This window comes from Melospiza melodia, chromosome 3, assembly GCF_035770615.1.
Source record: "Melospiza melodia melodia isolate bMelMel2 chromosome 3, bMelMel2.pri, whole genome shotgun sequence".
NCBI lineage: Eukaryota > Metazoa > Chordata > Aves > Passeriformes > Passerellidae > Melospiza > Melospiza melodia.
In genome coordinates, this window is record NC_086196.1 from 115,277,254 (window position 1) to 115,294,146 (window position 16,893).

Genomic DNA, 16,893 nt, shown 5'->3' on the forward strand with positions numbered 1-16,893 from the left:
TCACATAACATATTAGTGCAGATGTATTTCAAATGGGAATAACAAGGGGCAGTAATGCAAGAGAGAGGTTGGAGACTGTGAGTAAAAACCTAAAAACTTGCCTGAAACTTTTTACTGATCTTTCTGCTTATATTTAATTTATAGGTGTTTTAATTCCTGACAGTGTCTTTTCTAAATTATGTATTTTCTGTTGATAGAAATCTGACTAGCATGAGCTAGTTAGCTATTAATCTAACTGGTTAAATCACTAAACCTCCATAATAATTACAACTATTTAATTGCTAACTGGTTTAGTTATTAAAATGTCACAGATGTACTGGACCCTGTCAAGCCTCTTTTGGTTGCTTCATCCCTTCCAGCCAGCCTGAGAATGTATAATGGAAGAATAAAAGGAGTCCAGAACGTTGCAATTGTGCTCTGCTCCTGCCTGAGTTAATGTGGTGACACCTTTCTCTTCTACGGCACCGATTTCAGAGCTTGAGGTCCATCAAAGGTAGATCAGAGAATTTATGTGTGAGTTTTCACTCGGTGTTGTGCTGCCTTACCTTCTGTGTGTCCAAGAGGATTTCAGTTACTGTGAGGACCTCACTCTGCAGTCTGCATCATCTCATTTGAATTTGTACTTTCCTCTCTCTCTCCCTTCCTCAAGCAGGCCCTGCAGGACCTTTTCCAGCAGGCTCAGACTGCCAGAACATCTTCAGAGATGCTTTTCCTGACACTCAGCTGTCTGATCTGAGGGCAGCCCCACACAAACCCTGGAGTCACAGAAGGGACCTGCTGGAGCCTGGAGTGATGTGCCAGGCTCAAGGAGCACAGCACAGAGCATGGCTGACCTTGAGGCACTCCTGCTTTTGAGCACAACACAATATTGAATGCCTGATTCCTTTCACTGCACTGGTTTCCTTTTATTTTTTTTTTTTTTTAACTAGAGACTAAATTGAATTCTTTTCAATTAAATTAAATGTTAGCTTCCAAGCAGAAGACAAGAGCTGTCAGTGGCCTGGTTACAGAAATCCTCAGCCTCCTGCTCTTGCTGCTTGGTTTTTCCTCCTAACATTTATTCTCTCTGTGTGCCTGCCCAGCAGGGCTGTTCTATCCCCAGGAGGCCTCTTCCCTTCCCCTGGCTCCTCAGCTGGGAATATTTGCTCTGGTCAAGTGCCAGCACAGCTCTTCTGGAGCAGTAACTTAGATAAATGCAAGACTTGGGCAATACTAAAATCCTTAATCCAAGTTTGGGGCTGGATTAAGAGCAAGAACATTTTCAAAATTCACATCCCAACACTGAGCTGGCAGTTTAACTGGAGCCCAGGTAAATCCCTGACCTCATGGCTGGAATGCTGCTGGGAACCACTGGAAGCCACGAACAACAGAGTGAGATTTGAGTTTACCCACATTTAACTTGCAGCACTTGACTTTCACTGCTCTTTCAGCACTCTGAGCTCTCTAACAGGGTCCATGTCTAACTAGGCTTGGGTGTCACAGCACCCTGAGAAGCACCAAATTGATTTACCCCAGATAATACAGAATACTCAAAATTTGGCCACAAATACCATCTAAGTACAGACAAGGCATTGCTGACAATGAGAGAGCCACCAGAAACTAAACCACTCCCAAAGTGTTCCAGGCAGCTCCTATTGGACATTAGGGCCTCTTTTGGACTTTTTAGTGGTGCCACACATTTGCAGTGTTCTTTGGAGAGCTTTTCCTGTCTGGCTAGCAGTGTCCCTGTAAAATAACCAGCAGTGGGGCAGGAAGGGGGCTGGAGCCTGCTCCCAACACATGAGGGAAAATTTTACCTCCCCTCCCCACTCCAGTTGTTAAATTGGCCCATTCCTGCTGATTGCTGGAATCACAAGATGCACAAAAGACTGCAGCCTTCAAGGCTCAGGAAAAGCTGAGATTATTGCAAAGGATTTAAGATTTACAGGTTGTTCACAACCAAAAAACAGGCACCCACATTGCCCTGGGACTGGGGAGAGATTACCCAAGAAATGACCCAGGAAAAAGTGCTGGGTGACTTTCATTTACAAGGAGTAAATAAAAATGAAAATCTGAGTGTTTTGTTTTCTTCCATAGTCTTAACCTCCAAAATACTCCTTCTTCCTCAATCCCATCTTTCCTTGTACTTAAAACACAAAGTGCTTACAGGTTTTTTAGTGTAAACTCTTGGACTTTTAGCTACTTGAGGTGCACTGTACATGGGATAATGACCCCAAAATTATTCCCCCAATGGGAATGGCCAAGCCTTTTCCCAGGGGAACCCTGTTGCCAGGAACAGCCTTGGACAATGAGGTGGGGATGTCCTGAAGCTGCAAGCCTACAAATAAATTCAGTCTCAAGGACTGAGGTGCAGAGGAGCATTCCTGATGGGCAGGTGGACAGGATTCTTCTTTCACTGATGGTTTTTAAAGAGCTGTCTCCAGTTTTGCTCCATAACACCTGGAGACAAGCCTAGCAAGGGGGAGAAGGACGTTTATCCACACCTCCCAGCACCCCTGGAGTCTGGGATCTGTAATTATCATTACCCAGTGATAAATGGACTCTGGGACAGGCTGGTCCCTCACCACAGGCAATTTAATGCATCAATTTCAACTTTTTTTCCTCTTTTTTTTCCCCCCTTTGAGCTGAAGTTTTATTTCCTTTCCAGTGCTAAAAACCATCAGCAATAACTCTTAGAGCTTCCTAGAGAGATGAGCATTTCTAAAGCTTTTTTTTTTTTTGCATAAATATTAGCTTTATTGGAAAATAGTTCACTTAAACCAATCAGATTAACACACACCAAATTATTCTAGTTTAAAAAAACCAAAACCAACTAACCTAAAATGCTTTGGAAGATAATCTGCTTCAGTTACAGTAGCAAACACATCATGGCAGCCTGAAACAAAGTACTTGGGGTGTCTCCATCAGCTGACAATCAATCCATGTAAACACAGAAAACACCCCCAAATATTTGTATTTATCAATGTACCTGGAGTACACAGAACTGGTTTGTTTTTCGGGTTTTTTTAGTAAAATCTGTATAGAAATATGCACAAAACATTGGTTTACATATAATTACAAGTTATGGAGATGTTTATATGATGGTTCATGCTTTTTATCCATATATTTTGATATACAGAGTGTGCATTAGAACTAGAACTTTCTTAGATGTACATTGTCTTTTATTTATTTTTTTTTCACATTCAGGATAACTGCACTAGAAATATGCACACACACCAGTCAAATCTTTAATGGTATCCAGAACTCCACAGGAGCTGCATTTTTATAGCAGCTGCAGAGATCAGGGAAAGGCACCAATTATCTTAAGAGAACAAGACAAGACCACAGTTAAATTTTTAGATCTAAAAGGGAAGCAAAACCTAAGATTAGAATGTTGTTACTCGAGAACTCTTAAGGTATCAAAATAACCAAAAAACTCTTCTTTGAATCAACATAAAAAATACATTTTGGGGTTGTTGTTTGCAAGTTTAGGTCACGTATAAGTATCAGTGAACAACCAGACCGTGAGGCTCAGCCTAACTCCAGCCTTGAAGGGAGGAAGGTGCACAAACACACACGTGTATTTCTGTTCAGAGCACAAACACACACAACACGTGTGTATCTCTGTTCAGAGCACACACGCACATGTGTGTGTATCTATCTCTGTTCAGAGCACACACGTGTGTGTATCTCTGTTCAGAGCACACACGCACATGTGTGTGTATTTCTGTTCAGAGCACACACGCACATGTGTGTGTATTTCTGTTCAGAGCACACACCTGTGTGTATTTCTGTTCAGAACCAACTCAGCCTTGAGCTCTGTGACTCATGGGATGTGATCTGCATCCCTCTGTTGCTGGGGTTCATTTCCATTTCAATCACCTGCTCTGCTCTGCACAGCTCTGGCTGAGCTGGAGCTCTGCTGCTGCTCACCAGCCATTTCATGTCCCTGGACAGGACCTCAAGTGCTGCACCTTAACCTGCCCAATAGAGGCAATACTGCCTTGAGGTGGAGCAGCAGGCTCCTGGCTGATGGGAAGACATGAAAAAGCTGGACCTGGGAGCTCTAAGGGCAGTAAGGAATGGGTCTGGAACTGTGGCAGTGTTTTGGGAGGCTGCAGGCAGTCCCAGCCATGGGGGTCTGCAGGCAGTGCCAGCTCAGTGCCACTGCCCAAGGGAGCAGCTGAGCTCTGCCAGGGCTGAGCACAGGAAGGAGCAGGAGATGCTCCCAGACACAGAGGGTCAGAGCCCGGCCTGGAAACACCCCGGGCACAGCTACATCCTACAGGAACACCACTAACTCATGCACTTCTACTCCAAAGGAACACACAGCACAAAGCTACCAACTACAGCCCCCCGAGGGGCACACAACAAACAGCCCCAGCCTGCCTGGCCCTGGCACAGCTCTGACAATGGCTACACCTCATCCCAACAGCCTGGAGACCAAATCCATGGAGAAACCTGGGGACAGCTCGACACAGACTGCTAGAGAACAGAGACAAGACACGACAGAGAGGGGGAAGCCAAGACTGTACACACCCTTAGTGTTCATACTGCTTCATTTATCTGTGAAAATCATTTAACTACAAAACTGTAGGTAGAAAAATAACCGTAGATCTTGTCTACACATGTTATTAACATGGACTATTATTAACTGTTTAGTCAAGATACAGTGCAATACCTCTTTGAAATAAATTGCAAAGAGTCCAGAGAGAGAAAGAGCAAGAGTACCTCATTCCTGGCATTTGATAGTAACGTGGTATGGAGTAGTTATCCACGGAGGTAAGTCAGAACAGCTACTGTACTTCCAAATGGAACCCAACTTAGTTCGTGGTAACTTCAAGCACAACCAAAGCCCTTGAGATGAGGCAAGCCAGAAGCAACAGTTATCTAGACCTCAAGGAGCTTTTCCTACACCTTCAAATACAAATCTTAAATATGATCACAGCATTTTCATCCAATAAAAGAATAAGCCAAAGAAAGAAAAATAAATGTAAACCAAGTTTATTTTGCTCTTAAGTAGTGTTCTTTAAGCACTACAGCATGGTAAACAATGTAAATTAGTATAAGTCATCTCAAAAGCCAGTTTTTTTTTTTTATTTTATGAGTTGTTAAAAAGATGCAGCCTATTCTAACAGGATAAATATTTTAACCATTTCACTTCGAGTTAATGAAGGCTCACAAATGAGCAACACTCCTCATTGAGGAAAACAAAAAGCTGTTGTCGACAAAGCGACAGCACACACACAAAAACAAAAGAACTGTGTAAAAATAACTAACTGTACTGTGTTCCCATACTCTTTAGAAGTTGCTTTACAATGGGATGATATGCACATGATCTTGCTGCAAACTTGCCATACAACTTGCAAATACACGTAGCCTATAGCCTTACCACTCAGTCCAGAAAGCTGCTAACTGATCAGAACAAACGCAGCACTAGGATCCTCTGCTTAACAATTAATTAATTCTGTCTGCTTTACTCTTTACCTTTTCTCCTAGACTGCAGGACAGACTAGAAAGAAAATGACTCCGAATTAAAAATCAATACTCTGACAGGAAATTGTATTGTTTTGCAATATATTCTTTTACAAGTTACGCTTTGCCTATTTTCCCCTTAGCCACAAAATGGGCATGAAGTAATTACTTTGAAAATGCCTTAATTTTCAACTTCATGCAAATCTAAATAAAGATGACCAAACAAAAGCTTAAACAATGGAAGGATATTTCACAGAAAATTTCTTATACAAAAAACACATAAGAAAAAGGGCCACTAGGTGACATTTTAATTTACAAATTGGCATCATTTTGGTCAACAAATATCCAAGTGCTGTTTTCTTCTATCACAACAAAGTAGCTGTACAGAAAGAAAACTGCAAAACTTGTTTTATTTTTGTTTTAATCGCACATCTCCTCGGGAATTTCATGTGGATTAAGGATGCCAGGTACAGACATCTGAAGTTTATGCTTCTCCTCTTGAGCCTGCCGAAGGGCTGTTTCTCTCTCCTCCAAGAACAAGTCTGATGTGTCTTCACCTGCAAATTCCTGGGATAATTCACACAAAAACATCAGTTTGTTGTCAAGTGCTTAAGGCAGAGTAATAGCTTCCAAAATTACACAGGGAACATCTTCCCTTCCTGTTCCCTGACAGGCTACTTGCATGGCTTTCTGTTCCTAAGGTCATAACCAATGTAAAGCAATGTTTAAAGATGGTCACTGTGTTACAGAATGGGATGCCAAACCCAGCAGCTGGAGTCTACCACCATTAAAGCAGAGTCATTACAATTCTGAAATACCTGACAATTGCAATCTCAAAACTAATTAACAAACTATTTCCTGCAATCTTGTCATTCCAGCATTCTTAGAAAAAAATAAAGGCATAGCACTAGTGTAGTGAATTTCAAAACTGGTCCCAATTCCAAGTAGAATGAAAAAATATCTGGTTAAAAACAGATTTCCCATTTGCAGTTGTCCTGAGACATAAGGATTGTGTGCACAAAGCATAACACAAGCAATGATGTTCAAACCCAATTTGTAAGTGAAATCCCAGTGAAACAGGTTCCATGAACACTACTCAGTCACACAAGCCACTGGACAGAGTTCTCACTGCATTTTAAAAAGATGTAAAATAACTTCTATTTCTCAAACGAGCACTAACTCCACACTGTCTAAAGCTTTCCAACAACATCCTGCTGAAAATAACTTTTAATTTCTTGAGAAAAGCATGCCCAACACACCTTGATTTGGACCAGGAAATCCCTTAGGTGTTCCTTGAAGGCAGGAATATCCTGGTTTAAACTGAAGAGCCCTGTTACGAACAGCTTCACCTGGGCACTAACAGCAAACACAGCAGTTAGAATAAAAACCGAAATAAAGTTTCAAGAAATAAAAACCCACCAGAAGCATGAATGAATCGTGGCACACTTACTCTTGCAGGTGAGGAAATGCAGATTTGAGGAGATTAGCCACGTACTCCTGAATAAACATTTGGTTGTTCACTGGGCTGCCAGGGTTTAAAGGAGTACTGATCTTTCCCTCTTCTACCAAGTTGAACATGTAGGCAAGGATTGACGCATGCATTGTCAAACCTGCAGATCAAAGGCACACGCAGGCAGCTGTTATTGAGCAGCAGTTGTAATTCAGACAGCATGTGAGCCATGACTGTGCTGCTCAGGGTGCTTTGAAGCAGGGGCCCTGCTCACCTGCAGTGTGGGAGGTGTCTGTGACCACGGAGAAGATGTGCTGCAGGATGTCACAGAAATAGGTCTGGTAGAAGCTCTGGGCAGCAGTCTCCTCCTGCGCCACGTTCTGCAGCAGGGTGTACAGGATCTGCAGTCCTGCACAACAGGCATGGACAGTGACCAGGAGAGCAATATTCCAACAGCTGGGAGATTCTGGCCTTTTCCAAAGCCCAAGAAACCCCAATGGGCAGCAGGGTGCCCACACGTGATGGGTGTGTGAGGCACTGCCCAGGCTGGCACTAGAGGGCACTGCCTCCCAGGCATGCCACGCCCCTCTGGCTTCATTATACTATATTAGCATATCATTAGCATAAAGAGCCAATCACACTTCTTGATGAGCAAAATCCTCTATTCAGACAAATGTTGGCTATTTAAACAGGAAGAAGCTCTGGGCACCCGTCTCCCAGAGCTTAAAACAGGGAAAAAATGTCTCAATGTTTAGAGTTAAATGGAAACTTCAATTATTTTACTTGGTGAAATTCTACTGAAAAACATCCTTTCTCCCCATCCCCAAATGGCTAAAAGAATCACTGTTCCACAGTTTTTTGTGGCACCATTTTAAGCTGCTGCTTAAAATGTTCAGCCATTTCAGAAGAGTGCCAATGCTCAGGTGGCAAAGAAAGCAAGAAGAAACTGTAACACTGCTCTCTTCCAGCTACAGGAATAACAACAACCAAACATCTCAGCCCATCCATGGATTCCTGGCTGACACCTCAGAGCTGAGACAGAGGAACTGCAGATTCATGTGAACAATATGCTACGCTTGATGAAAGAAAAGGAAGAAAAAAACCAGCATTCTATCAGAAAAACTCTGATCTGTATTAAACACTTCCATTTACCTGTATCTGCAACGTTTCTCATTGTGTGTTTGAAAGCCCAAATAATAGAATCCAGGACAAGTTTGAACTGTGCAGGTGGAATGGCCAGGAAGGCTGGGAAGCAGTGAGAATTTACAGCTTGAAGTAGCAAGAAGAAGTTTGTTCTATGTTCAGGATATTCTTCAAAGTCCTAGAAGAGAAAGGGGAAAAAAGCCAAGTCTCCTAAAGTTCCATGATAGCATCTTCCAAACAGAGCAAGTCAGTACATAGTGCACACTTAGCGAGGAAACACTGGACTGAGCAGTAGTGGTGCTCTTACACTTGAAATATTTATCAATTTTAGCACTTTGTCCTACACTGACATTTGACTTCTGCCTGCAGAAGTGCAGCACTCCAAGGCCCCAGAAAAATGACTAATGGCTTAAATCAAGAGTTAACCAAAGAAATCTAAAGCAATATAAGATACCTAACTAGACAGCTCAACTATAAAACAATTACATTCATCTGAGCAGAAATGTTGTCAAGTGCCACAAACATGCTCTGTGACTGGAAAAAAACCATCAATCCCAAGATCCCAGTGATGCTCAGAGAGAGATGCCTCATCCCAGGTTTCAAACATGAATACCTTGTTGATCATGTTTAATGTGCACTCAAAGACAGCATCGAAGATCTGAGGTATTTCAGCAGTGATGTGTACCCCCAGCTTGTTGACAATGATGGCCATGGTGCTGAGCACCTCGGGCTCGCGCGCCGCCGGAACGTTCCGCTGGTAATCGATGAGAACTGCATCCAACAACGGAGGAACAAAGTTCTCAGCTACCTGGGTGCAAGAGTGAGCCAGGTTATGGCAGAGCAGCTGCTGGGCACAGTCTCCAGCACAGTCAGCAGCCAAGTTAGTCCCTCCTTCAGTTGCAGGTGACACTTCTCCTCTGTAAGTTCAAGTTTCCTTCCTCTGTCTCCATCTTATATCTCCTTGTCTCCCTTTATGATTACTCCCAGCTAAAATCAACTGAAGTATCTCAAGCACTGCTCAGGCTTACCTCTTCTAATTTCCCTTCCTCCACTATATTTTACACACCTCCTGAAGCAAGTTCCTGTGACCAACAACTGAATTCAAAGCAGGGCTCTTCCCAATTCTGTCTCAGGGGTTATTTGTACAAAATGCATCCACTTACCATCTGCGGATCATTGGACCTGCTCACCCAGCCAGAAATTAATTTTAAAGTTTCCCTTTTTACAGTCCTCATACTTCTAATCAAGGGCTGCTTTGTTACCATTTCACCTGGAAAATTTTAAAGCTTCGGTTAATTGTGTGAGGTGCCAAAAAAACCCCAAATCAAACAAAAAAACCAAAACAAACAAACCCAAACAAAGAAACAAAAAAACAAACAAAAAAACAGAACAAAACAAACACCAAAAAAAGACCCCCACCAAATTAACTTGATATTAACAAAATAGAGAATACTTGATTGTTATATCTGTATGATATTAAAGACTATTAAAGACTTTGTCTTTAATCATTGCCAGTTGTAAAAACATTCTCAGATGCAATCACAGCAGTTGCTGCTCCAGCTCACCAAGCCCTCAGCCCCAGCAACTGCTTCCTCAACTTCAGTGTGTCTGGCAATGATGAATCCTGGCCATTAGATCAGCTGAATGAAAAGTCATTGATTTCTGTGCCAGTTCTACTCTGAATTCCGAGAAGCCACTTCAAGGTGAAGCAGCTGCGCAGTTCCCAAGCTGCACTGAACATTCCAGTTCCCAGGTACATCCTGTGCACTGGCCAGAAAACTGGCACAGAATTCAGCAAGTGACTCATTTCATCCTGTAATGGGCTACTACATTCAGCACATTCTGCTGAGATGCCACAGGCCCTAAGTTAGCTGGTAAAAATAAGGGAGATAATTGAGAATTCCTCCTGTGATTGCAAGCCTGCTTTACCAGGACTTTCAGGCATCTTCACTCATTACATTTCTGCAAGACAGCCTTGGAGCAGCACACTCTCATCCCAAAGCCTGCTGACATTTTCTGAAGCAATGAACAAGATCCTATTGACAGACAGTCCTTTAACACTCAAAGCTAAAAGAACACAGGCTACCTACACTGCATCTCAGCAAGATGCTTATCAGTTCTAAGTGAGCAGCCCTGGTGCTCTGCATTCTCCTAAACTTGATCATTTATAGATGTTTCTTCCTCCCTCTAAAGCTGGGAGCTCTTTCTTTGAATACAACATCTGTTAACAAGCAAAGATTTAAGTGAGCACTTTCAGTCCTTCCCCACTCTCTCAGAGGGTAAAATTAATTTAACTGGGATGTACTCTGGAACCCAAAGGCAGACACTGCTACACCCCATTTTCAGGGAGAACATGGCATTTCTTACCATTAGCCTGAATAGCTGCAGAAATATTTTCACTTAGGCACTTGTACACATTCAGCATATCTAAATAAATTCTTCCAAGCTGAATCACAAAGGGGTGGCCAACTGCTTTACATGCTCGTACATTGGTTTTCAGAATGCTACCAAGCTGCTTAACTGTTTCAGGATCCTTTAGAATATCAACATTCTGTGAAAAAAATTAAGAGTTCATCTTCATTAGTGAACACAACCACTCTTTGGCTTGCAATATAAAAGCCTAAGTTTGAACAATTTATTTTATACACTGCCTGAAAGAACAGATCACTCAAATTTATGGACTTTTTATAGAGATCCTGCAGTTTATTTCATGGCAACAGAGTCAGGATAAAACTTCATTTAATTCTGCTTTTCCACAAAATTATTTGCTGCAGTGCTACAAGCATTACTCCAGTTAGAGAAAGAGGAAAAACTAAGGAAATTAGGAAGTTGAAAACAGATAGAAGGTGTCCAATGGAAACATAGTATGTTCTTGGGAGAAGTCAGGGTAGGAAAAGTAACTCAAGCTTGCTTAAGGTTCAGGCCCTTCATTAGATTAACTGCAAATGGATTGTCTCTTGTGAAGTGCAAGACAGTTGTTCTTTAAGGTGCACAGATAAAAGTATTTTCAGAAGACTGAAGGAAACAGAAGATAAAGAAAAGATTCTCTTTAAGAGAATGCTGGGAGCAGAAATGAAGAACAGGGAACAGTATTTTCAGCATTTTAACTTTTCTGTTACCCAAAAGCCAAGTGAAAGGGAGGCAGAAAAAACTATTGAAATGAATTCTGTACAGTAACAGATTGTACTTTAAATCAAATTTAAACAGGTATTTATTTTGTCATTTAAGTCTCCTCTCCCAAAACAACACCTCCCTTGTCACATCAATCTCTCTCTCAGCCGTCATGCAATGAAGTCCAGCCCAACTCTGTGCACTCAGTGTAAAAATACAGCCAGGGGAGGGCACACATTTAGCAGGGTTTTTGACCTGAACACAGAACACACTGAAATGGAAGAGCTCACCTTTGTTGCCTGCTGAATGATGCTGTCCCACACCTGGTTGGGCAGCAACATGTACTTTTCTATCAGGTGCTCCTGCACACTCTGGTCTGTCTGTGCCCCAATCATGTATCCAACTGCTTCGTAAAATGTGTGCACCTGAGGGCAGCAGCAACACCACAAACAGCAAGGTTAGAAAGGACTGAGGGAAAACTCAGTTCTACCAGACATGTTTGAACTGTGCACTGGCTCCCATCAACCCTGGAAGTATCTTCTTCCAGGTGCCAGATCCACTCTGCCTGAAGTTTCAGTGCATTCAGTGTGCAGGTGCACACTGCTCCTTTTTTGGAAAGGACTGGATTTTCCATTTTCCCTTTTTGGATTGTTCCTCACTCCCTCCTTCCCAAATACAAGGGCTGTAGGTATAAACTGTTAGAGAAGGATATTGCTCTTTCCCAAAGCAGAATCACCAAGTTACATGCAGTCTTCTTGAAGACACTCCAGAAATCAAAATTCCAACTAAATGCACTTTAATTCTCCTTCCAAACATTCCAAATGACATCTCAGCAAGGCATCTTGATCATGGCATTCATACCCTGCCACTGTCCCTAATAAAAACTGAAGAATATAATTCAACCCTTGCAAAACACCCCCACATTTCAACAGGAAGGAACTGTGCATTAATCTTTAGGAATTATCCCCAACCCCAAACAGAACCCACCTGTTGTGGCTGAAGGTCACAGATGATTGTGTTAATATTGTTCAGGATTTCATCAATAAATGGCATGACCTCTCCCACCTGAACCTGGACAAAGTGTCGGCGGCATTTTTGTGCTATTTTTATGAAGGTATCACAAGCCATGTCCTGGACACCATCGTGGGTTTCTAAAAGAAATTCAGGCAGTTACTGCTTTGTATTTTTTCCTCTCCGTGTATAAGCACATTTTTTTTAATAATTAAAACAGCAAATTAAAAAAGCAGATAATTACCATGCATAAATTCAAACAGCTTGTTGACTACTGTCTTCAAAAATTTCCAATGAGCTCTCAAAAACCGTGGGTATTGACCTACTATATACATTATATTTGATGCAATAATGGCTTTGTTGTCCTTCCCTCGCTTTTGTTCGCAGAGTCCCAGGAGATCCTACAACACAACAGATTCTTAGGTTTCTCTTCAAGTTTGTCTTGTTCCATCAAAAGCATTACAAGCATAAGCAGCCATATTAAAGGTGGTTGCCCACAATCTAGCTCAAAATCCAAACAAAGAAATAAAAACCCCAACAAGTCTGTTAAGATTGGGATGATGCAATCATTTAAGTTTTATCCAAACCCTGATCACTGTTTTAAACTAAGGAATCTCCATTTTACATTATAACTGAGGATTTCTGCAGGGGGAGTTCAACAAGCCTTACACAACTCAGTACTGGCTGAGTAGCTGATAGATAAAAATACAGACTCGACATAAATAGAAGAAATTAAACTACATCTTCTGTATGACTAAAAATATTCTGTAAGCATCTTTGTATAACATTTTAAAGTCTGTTACTCTTGTAAAAATATTATCCACATATTAACCAAACTTCAACGTTTGATCAATGAATATACAGACATAGCAAAAGAGCAAGTCTTGTTACAGCCATGGGTTACTCTGCCACTCTGCTGGATTTCATAAGCAATCCCTTTACCATCTCTTCTGCATCCCCAAAGAACACATTTAACCATAAACTAAACCTTATCTGATGAAAAGACTCCTTGGATCGATGCATTGTTCATCACTAATTTATTCATCCCCCCCTAAATTCAGGATGAAGGCTTCCCATTCATTTGTTCTTCTCCACCAGGGCAGCTTTCTAAGCTGCCAGAGCAGTATTTCTGCAAGTCTGGTTTCTGCAGCACAACCTGGAGTGTGAGCAGGCTGCTGGCTGTGCCCAGCCTACCTTGATCACTGTGACCAGGAACCTCTTCTCATCCTCCTCGTGCATGGCGCCGCTGATGGAGCCGATGGCCCAGCACAGCGTGTTCAGGTTCTTCCAGGACCACTCTGTCCCATTCACCTGATTGTGGAGCTTCTCAGTCATAATTCTTTCTGTGTCTGCATAGTCCAGATGTGTGAGATAAACTGAAAGAGATCAATGTGGAACCTTTGAAAGCAGCAGCCTGGAGCTCAACTCCATAAACTTACATAAAAACCCACTGAAGCTCTCAGGTTAAAGTGTCCTGTTTCCTTCCTGAAGTCATGACAACACAAGGTAATTAAAGCAGAAATTTGTTCAAATTATTTTAAAGATGGACAATAAATTTCATTGAGAATTTAAGTTCTAAGGAACCTCAGAAGAACTTCACATGCAGGTGATGTGAAAAGTCTAAATCAATGCATATCCTACATGACACCAAGGCAAATTTTTATCAAAAGGCATCTGTACTGATGGCCTGTAGGAATATGGGATTGGCTGCCTATAGAGGACATTGTACAATGTGTCATCCCACAGATTTTCTGCAGCTCTGTATTTTACTGCTGGTTGCAATAAGCCACGATTAAAATGGAGCTGGGGCTCCTGAACAGGTCTAGGTGGAAGATTCAGGTACCACAACTCAGTCACTTGCATCAGCCCCTAATAGGATTAGTGTCTCCAATAAAAAACTCTAAATCCCAGCAAGTCAAGAGCAATTTATGGCCAGGTTCAGAAATAGATTTTTACTGTACCACAGAACACTTCCACCACATTCTCCTCCCCTTTCTTTTTCCTCCTCTTGTATGTAACACAACATAAGCAATACAGACTTGACCTGCATATTCATAGAAATAATCCTGTATTTGGCAAAACAACTTAGACTCAGGATATACAGTAATTGTTTCACAAAACAAAAATGGTTTTCACATTCCACATATAGATGTATTAAAATAATTAATTTAACACCGGCTATACCTATATCCCCAGCAGACAGGTGAGAATAAAAATGCCCACTACACTACATACACTCTGTGCATGTCACAAGCTTTCCAACACACACATTCCTAGTGCATCAACCTCATGCTCAACACTCAGTGTTCCCATCTGCACTTGGGAAAATAAATTTACTATTGAATGTCTAATGTCCTGAATATCTGACAACTCTCTTCCTTTGCTCCCTTAAGTTATGATTTGGACTTTCAATATTGTTTCCTGCCTCAAAAGTCTCATTATCACTGCAATACCTAAGGACAAAATTAGGTAGTGAACTACTACTCCATCAGGTTATAATGCCTCAAACAGGAAACTTCAGAGCAGGCACTGCCTCCTCCCCTTGCAGCCTGTGTAGTACCCATTGCTGATAACCATTCACCCACACAATACTTGAGATGCTGAGATAACACCCTGCAGCACTCTGATGCAGCTGCACAATCCCAGAGCACACAACTGCAGCTAGTTCACTTACCCAAAGTTTCTCTCATGTTTTTATACAAATTGATGGAATCTGTGTCCTTCATGAACTCCCGAACCACCTCCCCCTGGTCATTCTCCACCACCAGGACTTCTTCAGGCTTGGCCATGCGGCTCACCATGAGCAATCGAACCTGGGGAAGTGCAAACTCCATCAACCTGCAACCACCACCCATCTCCCAGCTGCACAAGTGTCCCCAGAGCCCTCTGCCCAGCAGCCTCAGCCACAGACAGGTTATATCCATCTGTACAGAAATGGCAGCTAACAAATGGCAGCTTCTTCCAGTGAGGATAGACCTGCTGACTTCTCTCTCTTCAATGAACAGAGGAGTACTTAAAGAAACTCCAACCTATGTAGTATTCATACAATAGTAAGTTCAAAATGCTTATGTCATATTAGGGGTCTTTTAAGGACCATTTTTCTCGAACACATGGGTTTTCCTCCAACTCTAAGACCCCAGTCTTTCTGCTTACAGAAATTGCTTAATACAGATTCATGTTAAAATTAAACATATTTTTAAAAGTTGAAATATCAGCTTTTTAATTAATATCACATTAATTATCTTATTATATACTGGTGTCATCTTAAAGTATTTTCACATTGATTCTATAACTAGAGTTGAATCAACTATCGATTACTCTAAGGTAAATTTCCTTGTGTCCCTCCTTACAGGAAGTGAAATCTCTAATTCACCAAGAGAAGCTGAATGTCCAGAGTGCCCTCCCTTGAGCATGGAGGGAGTCCCTTACCTTGGACAGCACAGGCAGATAGAGCTGTCTCCTTGGAGGGACATCGAAGTGCTGGCTCCCCGAGAGCAGCGGCGACGCCGACGTGGAGAACGGGCTCTCCCTGTAGAGCTCAGCAGCTAAATGGTTCCAATATTCCAGACAAATCTTGAAAATTTCAGTTTCTTCAACTTCTGATACCAGCAACATGTAATGAAGAGCCTGGAAAAGTGTGATTTAAACACCCAATTAGTGAGTATATCTGCAGATCAAAGCACATGGCTCCAAGTTCAGTTATCCAAATGCTGCCCAAATGCCAAATGAATCTGAGAGTTTGGAACATGAGGCATTAACACTACAATGACATCACTGACAGGTCAGAGTTGGGACTGACATAACAACTCCTAACGAAGGACTCTCATCTCTTATTGTTACTTTCAAAGTGTGTGTTGTGCTTTTAAATATGAAATAGCCTAAAGACATCTTAGAAATGCCATCACCAAACCAGCCTGTTTGGAAATTATCAAACCCACAGCCTCTGGAGCTTTGCAAGGCATTTTCAGAACCTCAAAAAAGCCTCACCAGCTGCTGCCAGTGATTGCTATTCTCAAGACTATTGCTGCTACTTTGTTCTGGATCCTTTGACCCTGGCATGCTGCTCCTTTGCCTTCAGAGAAGTCATCTACCAGAACATTTTCAACTTCTTTCCTGACAGAACAGCCAGAGCAGGCTGAGCAGGGAAAGCCACTGATGCAATTCTGACAAGCTCAGATAGCAACCAGAGAAATTACAACTACACAGACAAACCTCTTTTGCCTAAGCTTATTATGCAGTCCCTGGTGAAAGATATCAAAGCAATTGCCCATTAGTGAACAAACAGAATGAAATGATAAAATCTAAAGATATTTTCATAGCTTAAACACTCCAACATTAGGCACTTTGAAAGGTAAAGACCTGATACAGCATCTCCACCTAAAGTGTCTCAGGGACTCAGAACAGCCATACATTGGTCTTTACACAGCAATTTCTCCAGGTAATATCATTCAAAATAACTGATGTAGATTCCTCTGCTGGTCTGCAGAGATCCAGTGAATCCATGGAATTATTTCAACTGCTACATCTAAAGTGCAAGAATTAACAGGTTAGAATGGCACACAGCTTTTTAAAGTAAACCTGTACTTAGGTTCTATTACACCAGAGCTTACAGAAGTTTAATTTGGAAGCATTTTAGGCAGGCATAAGAACTTTGTTAAACACTTCAAGCCTGTAAGTCCTCAGAATCCAGTTGTGTAAATGTCTTTTTACACAGGTCTTCTCAG

At 41.8% G+C, this 16,893-nt stretch overlaps 1 protein-coding gene across 5 annotated transcripts in view; it reads right to left on the reverse strand.

The window, feature by feature from the left end:
* Positions 1-4,967: 4,967 nt before the first annotated feature.
* Positions 4,968-16,893, reverse strand: part of XPO1 (exportin 1) — a 34,527-nt gene continuing 22,601 nt past the window's right edge. For all 5 annotated transcript variants that reach the window (XM_063152803.1, XM_063152804.1, XM_063152802.1 and 2 more), the window contains 14 exons: positions 15,599-15,796; positions 14,844-14,982; positions 13,364-13,545; positions 12,414-12,570; positions 12,146-12,309; positions 11,449-11,583; positions 10,415-10,598; positions 9,211-9,317; positions 8,661-8,855; positions 8,057-8,225; positions 7,179-7,313; positions 6,905-7,064; positions 6,714-6,810; positions 4,968-6,021 (listed from right to left, as the gene is read on the reverse strand). In XM_063152803.1, the coding sequence (XP_063008873.1) occupies positions 5,875-6,021; positions 6,714-6,810; positions 6,905-7,064; positions 7,179-7,313; positions 8,057-8,225; positions 8,661-8,855; positions 9,211-9,317; positions 10,415-10,598; positions 11,449-11,583; positions 12,146-12,309; positions 12,414-12,570; positions 13,364-13,545; positions 14,844-14,982; positions 15,599-15,796 (2,169 nt within the window). In that variant the 3' untranslated portion in view covers positions 4,968-5,874. The remainder of the gene's footprint in view (positions 6,022-6,713; positions 6,811-6,904; positions 7,065-7,178; positions 7,314-8,056; positions 8,226-8,660; positions 8,856-9,210; positions 9,318-10,414; positions 10,599-11,448; positions 11,584-12,145; positions 12,310-12,413; positions 12,571-13,363; positions 13,546-14,843; positions 14,983-15,598; positions 15,797-16,893) is intronic.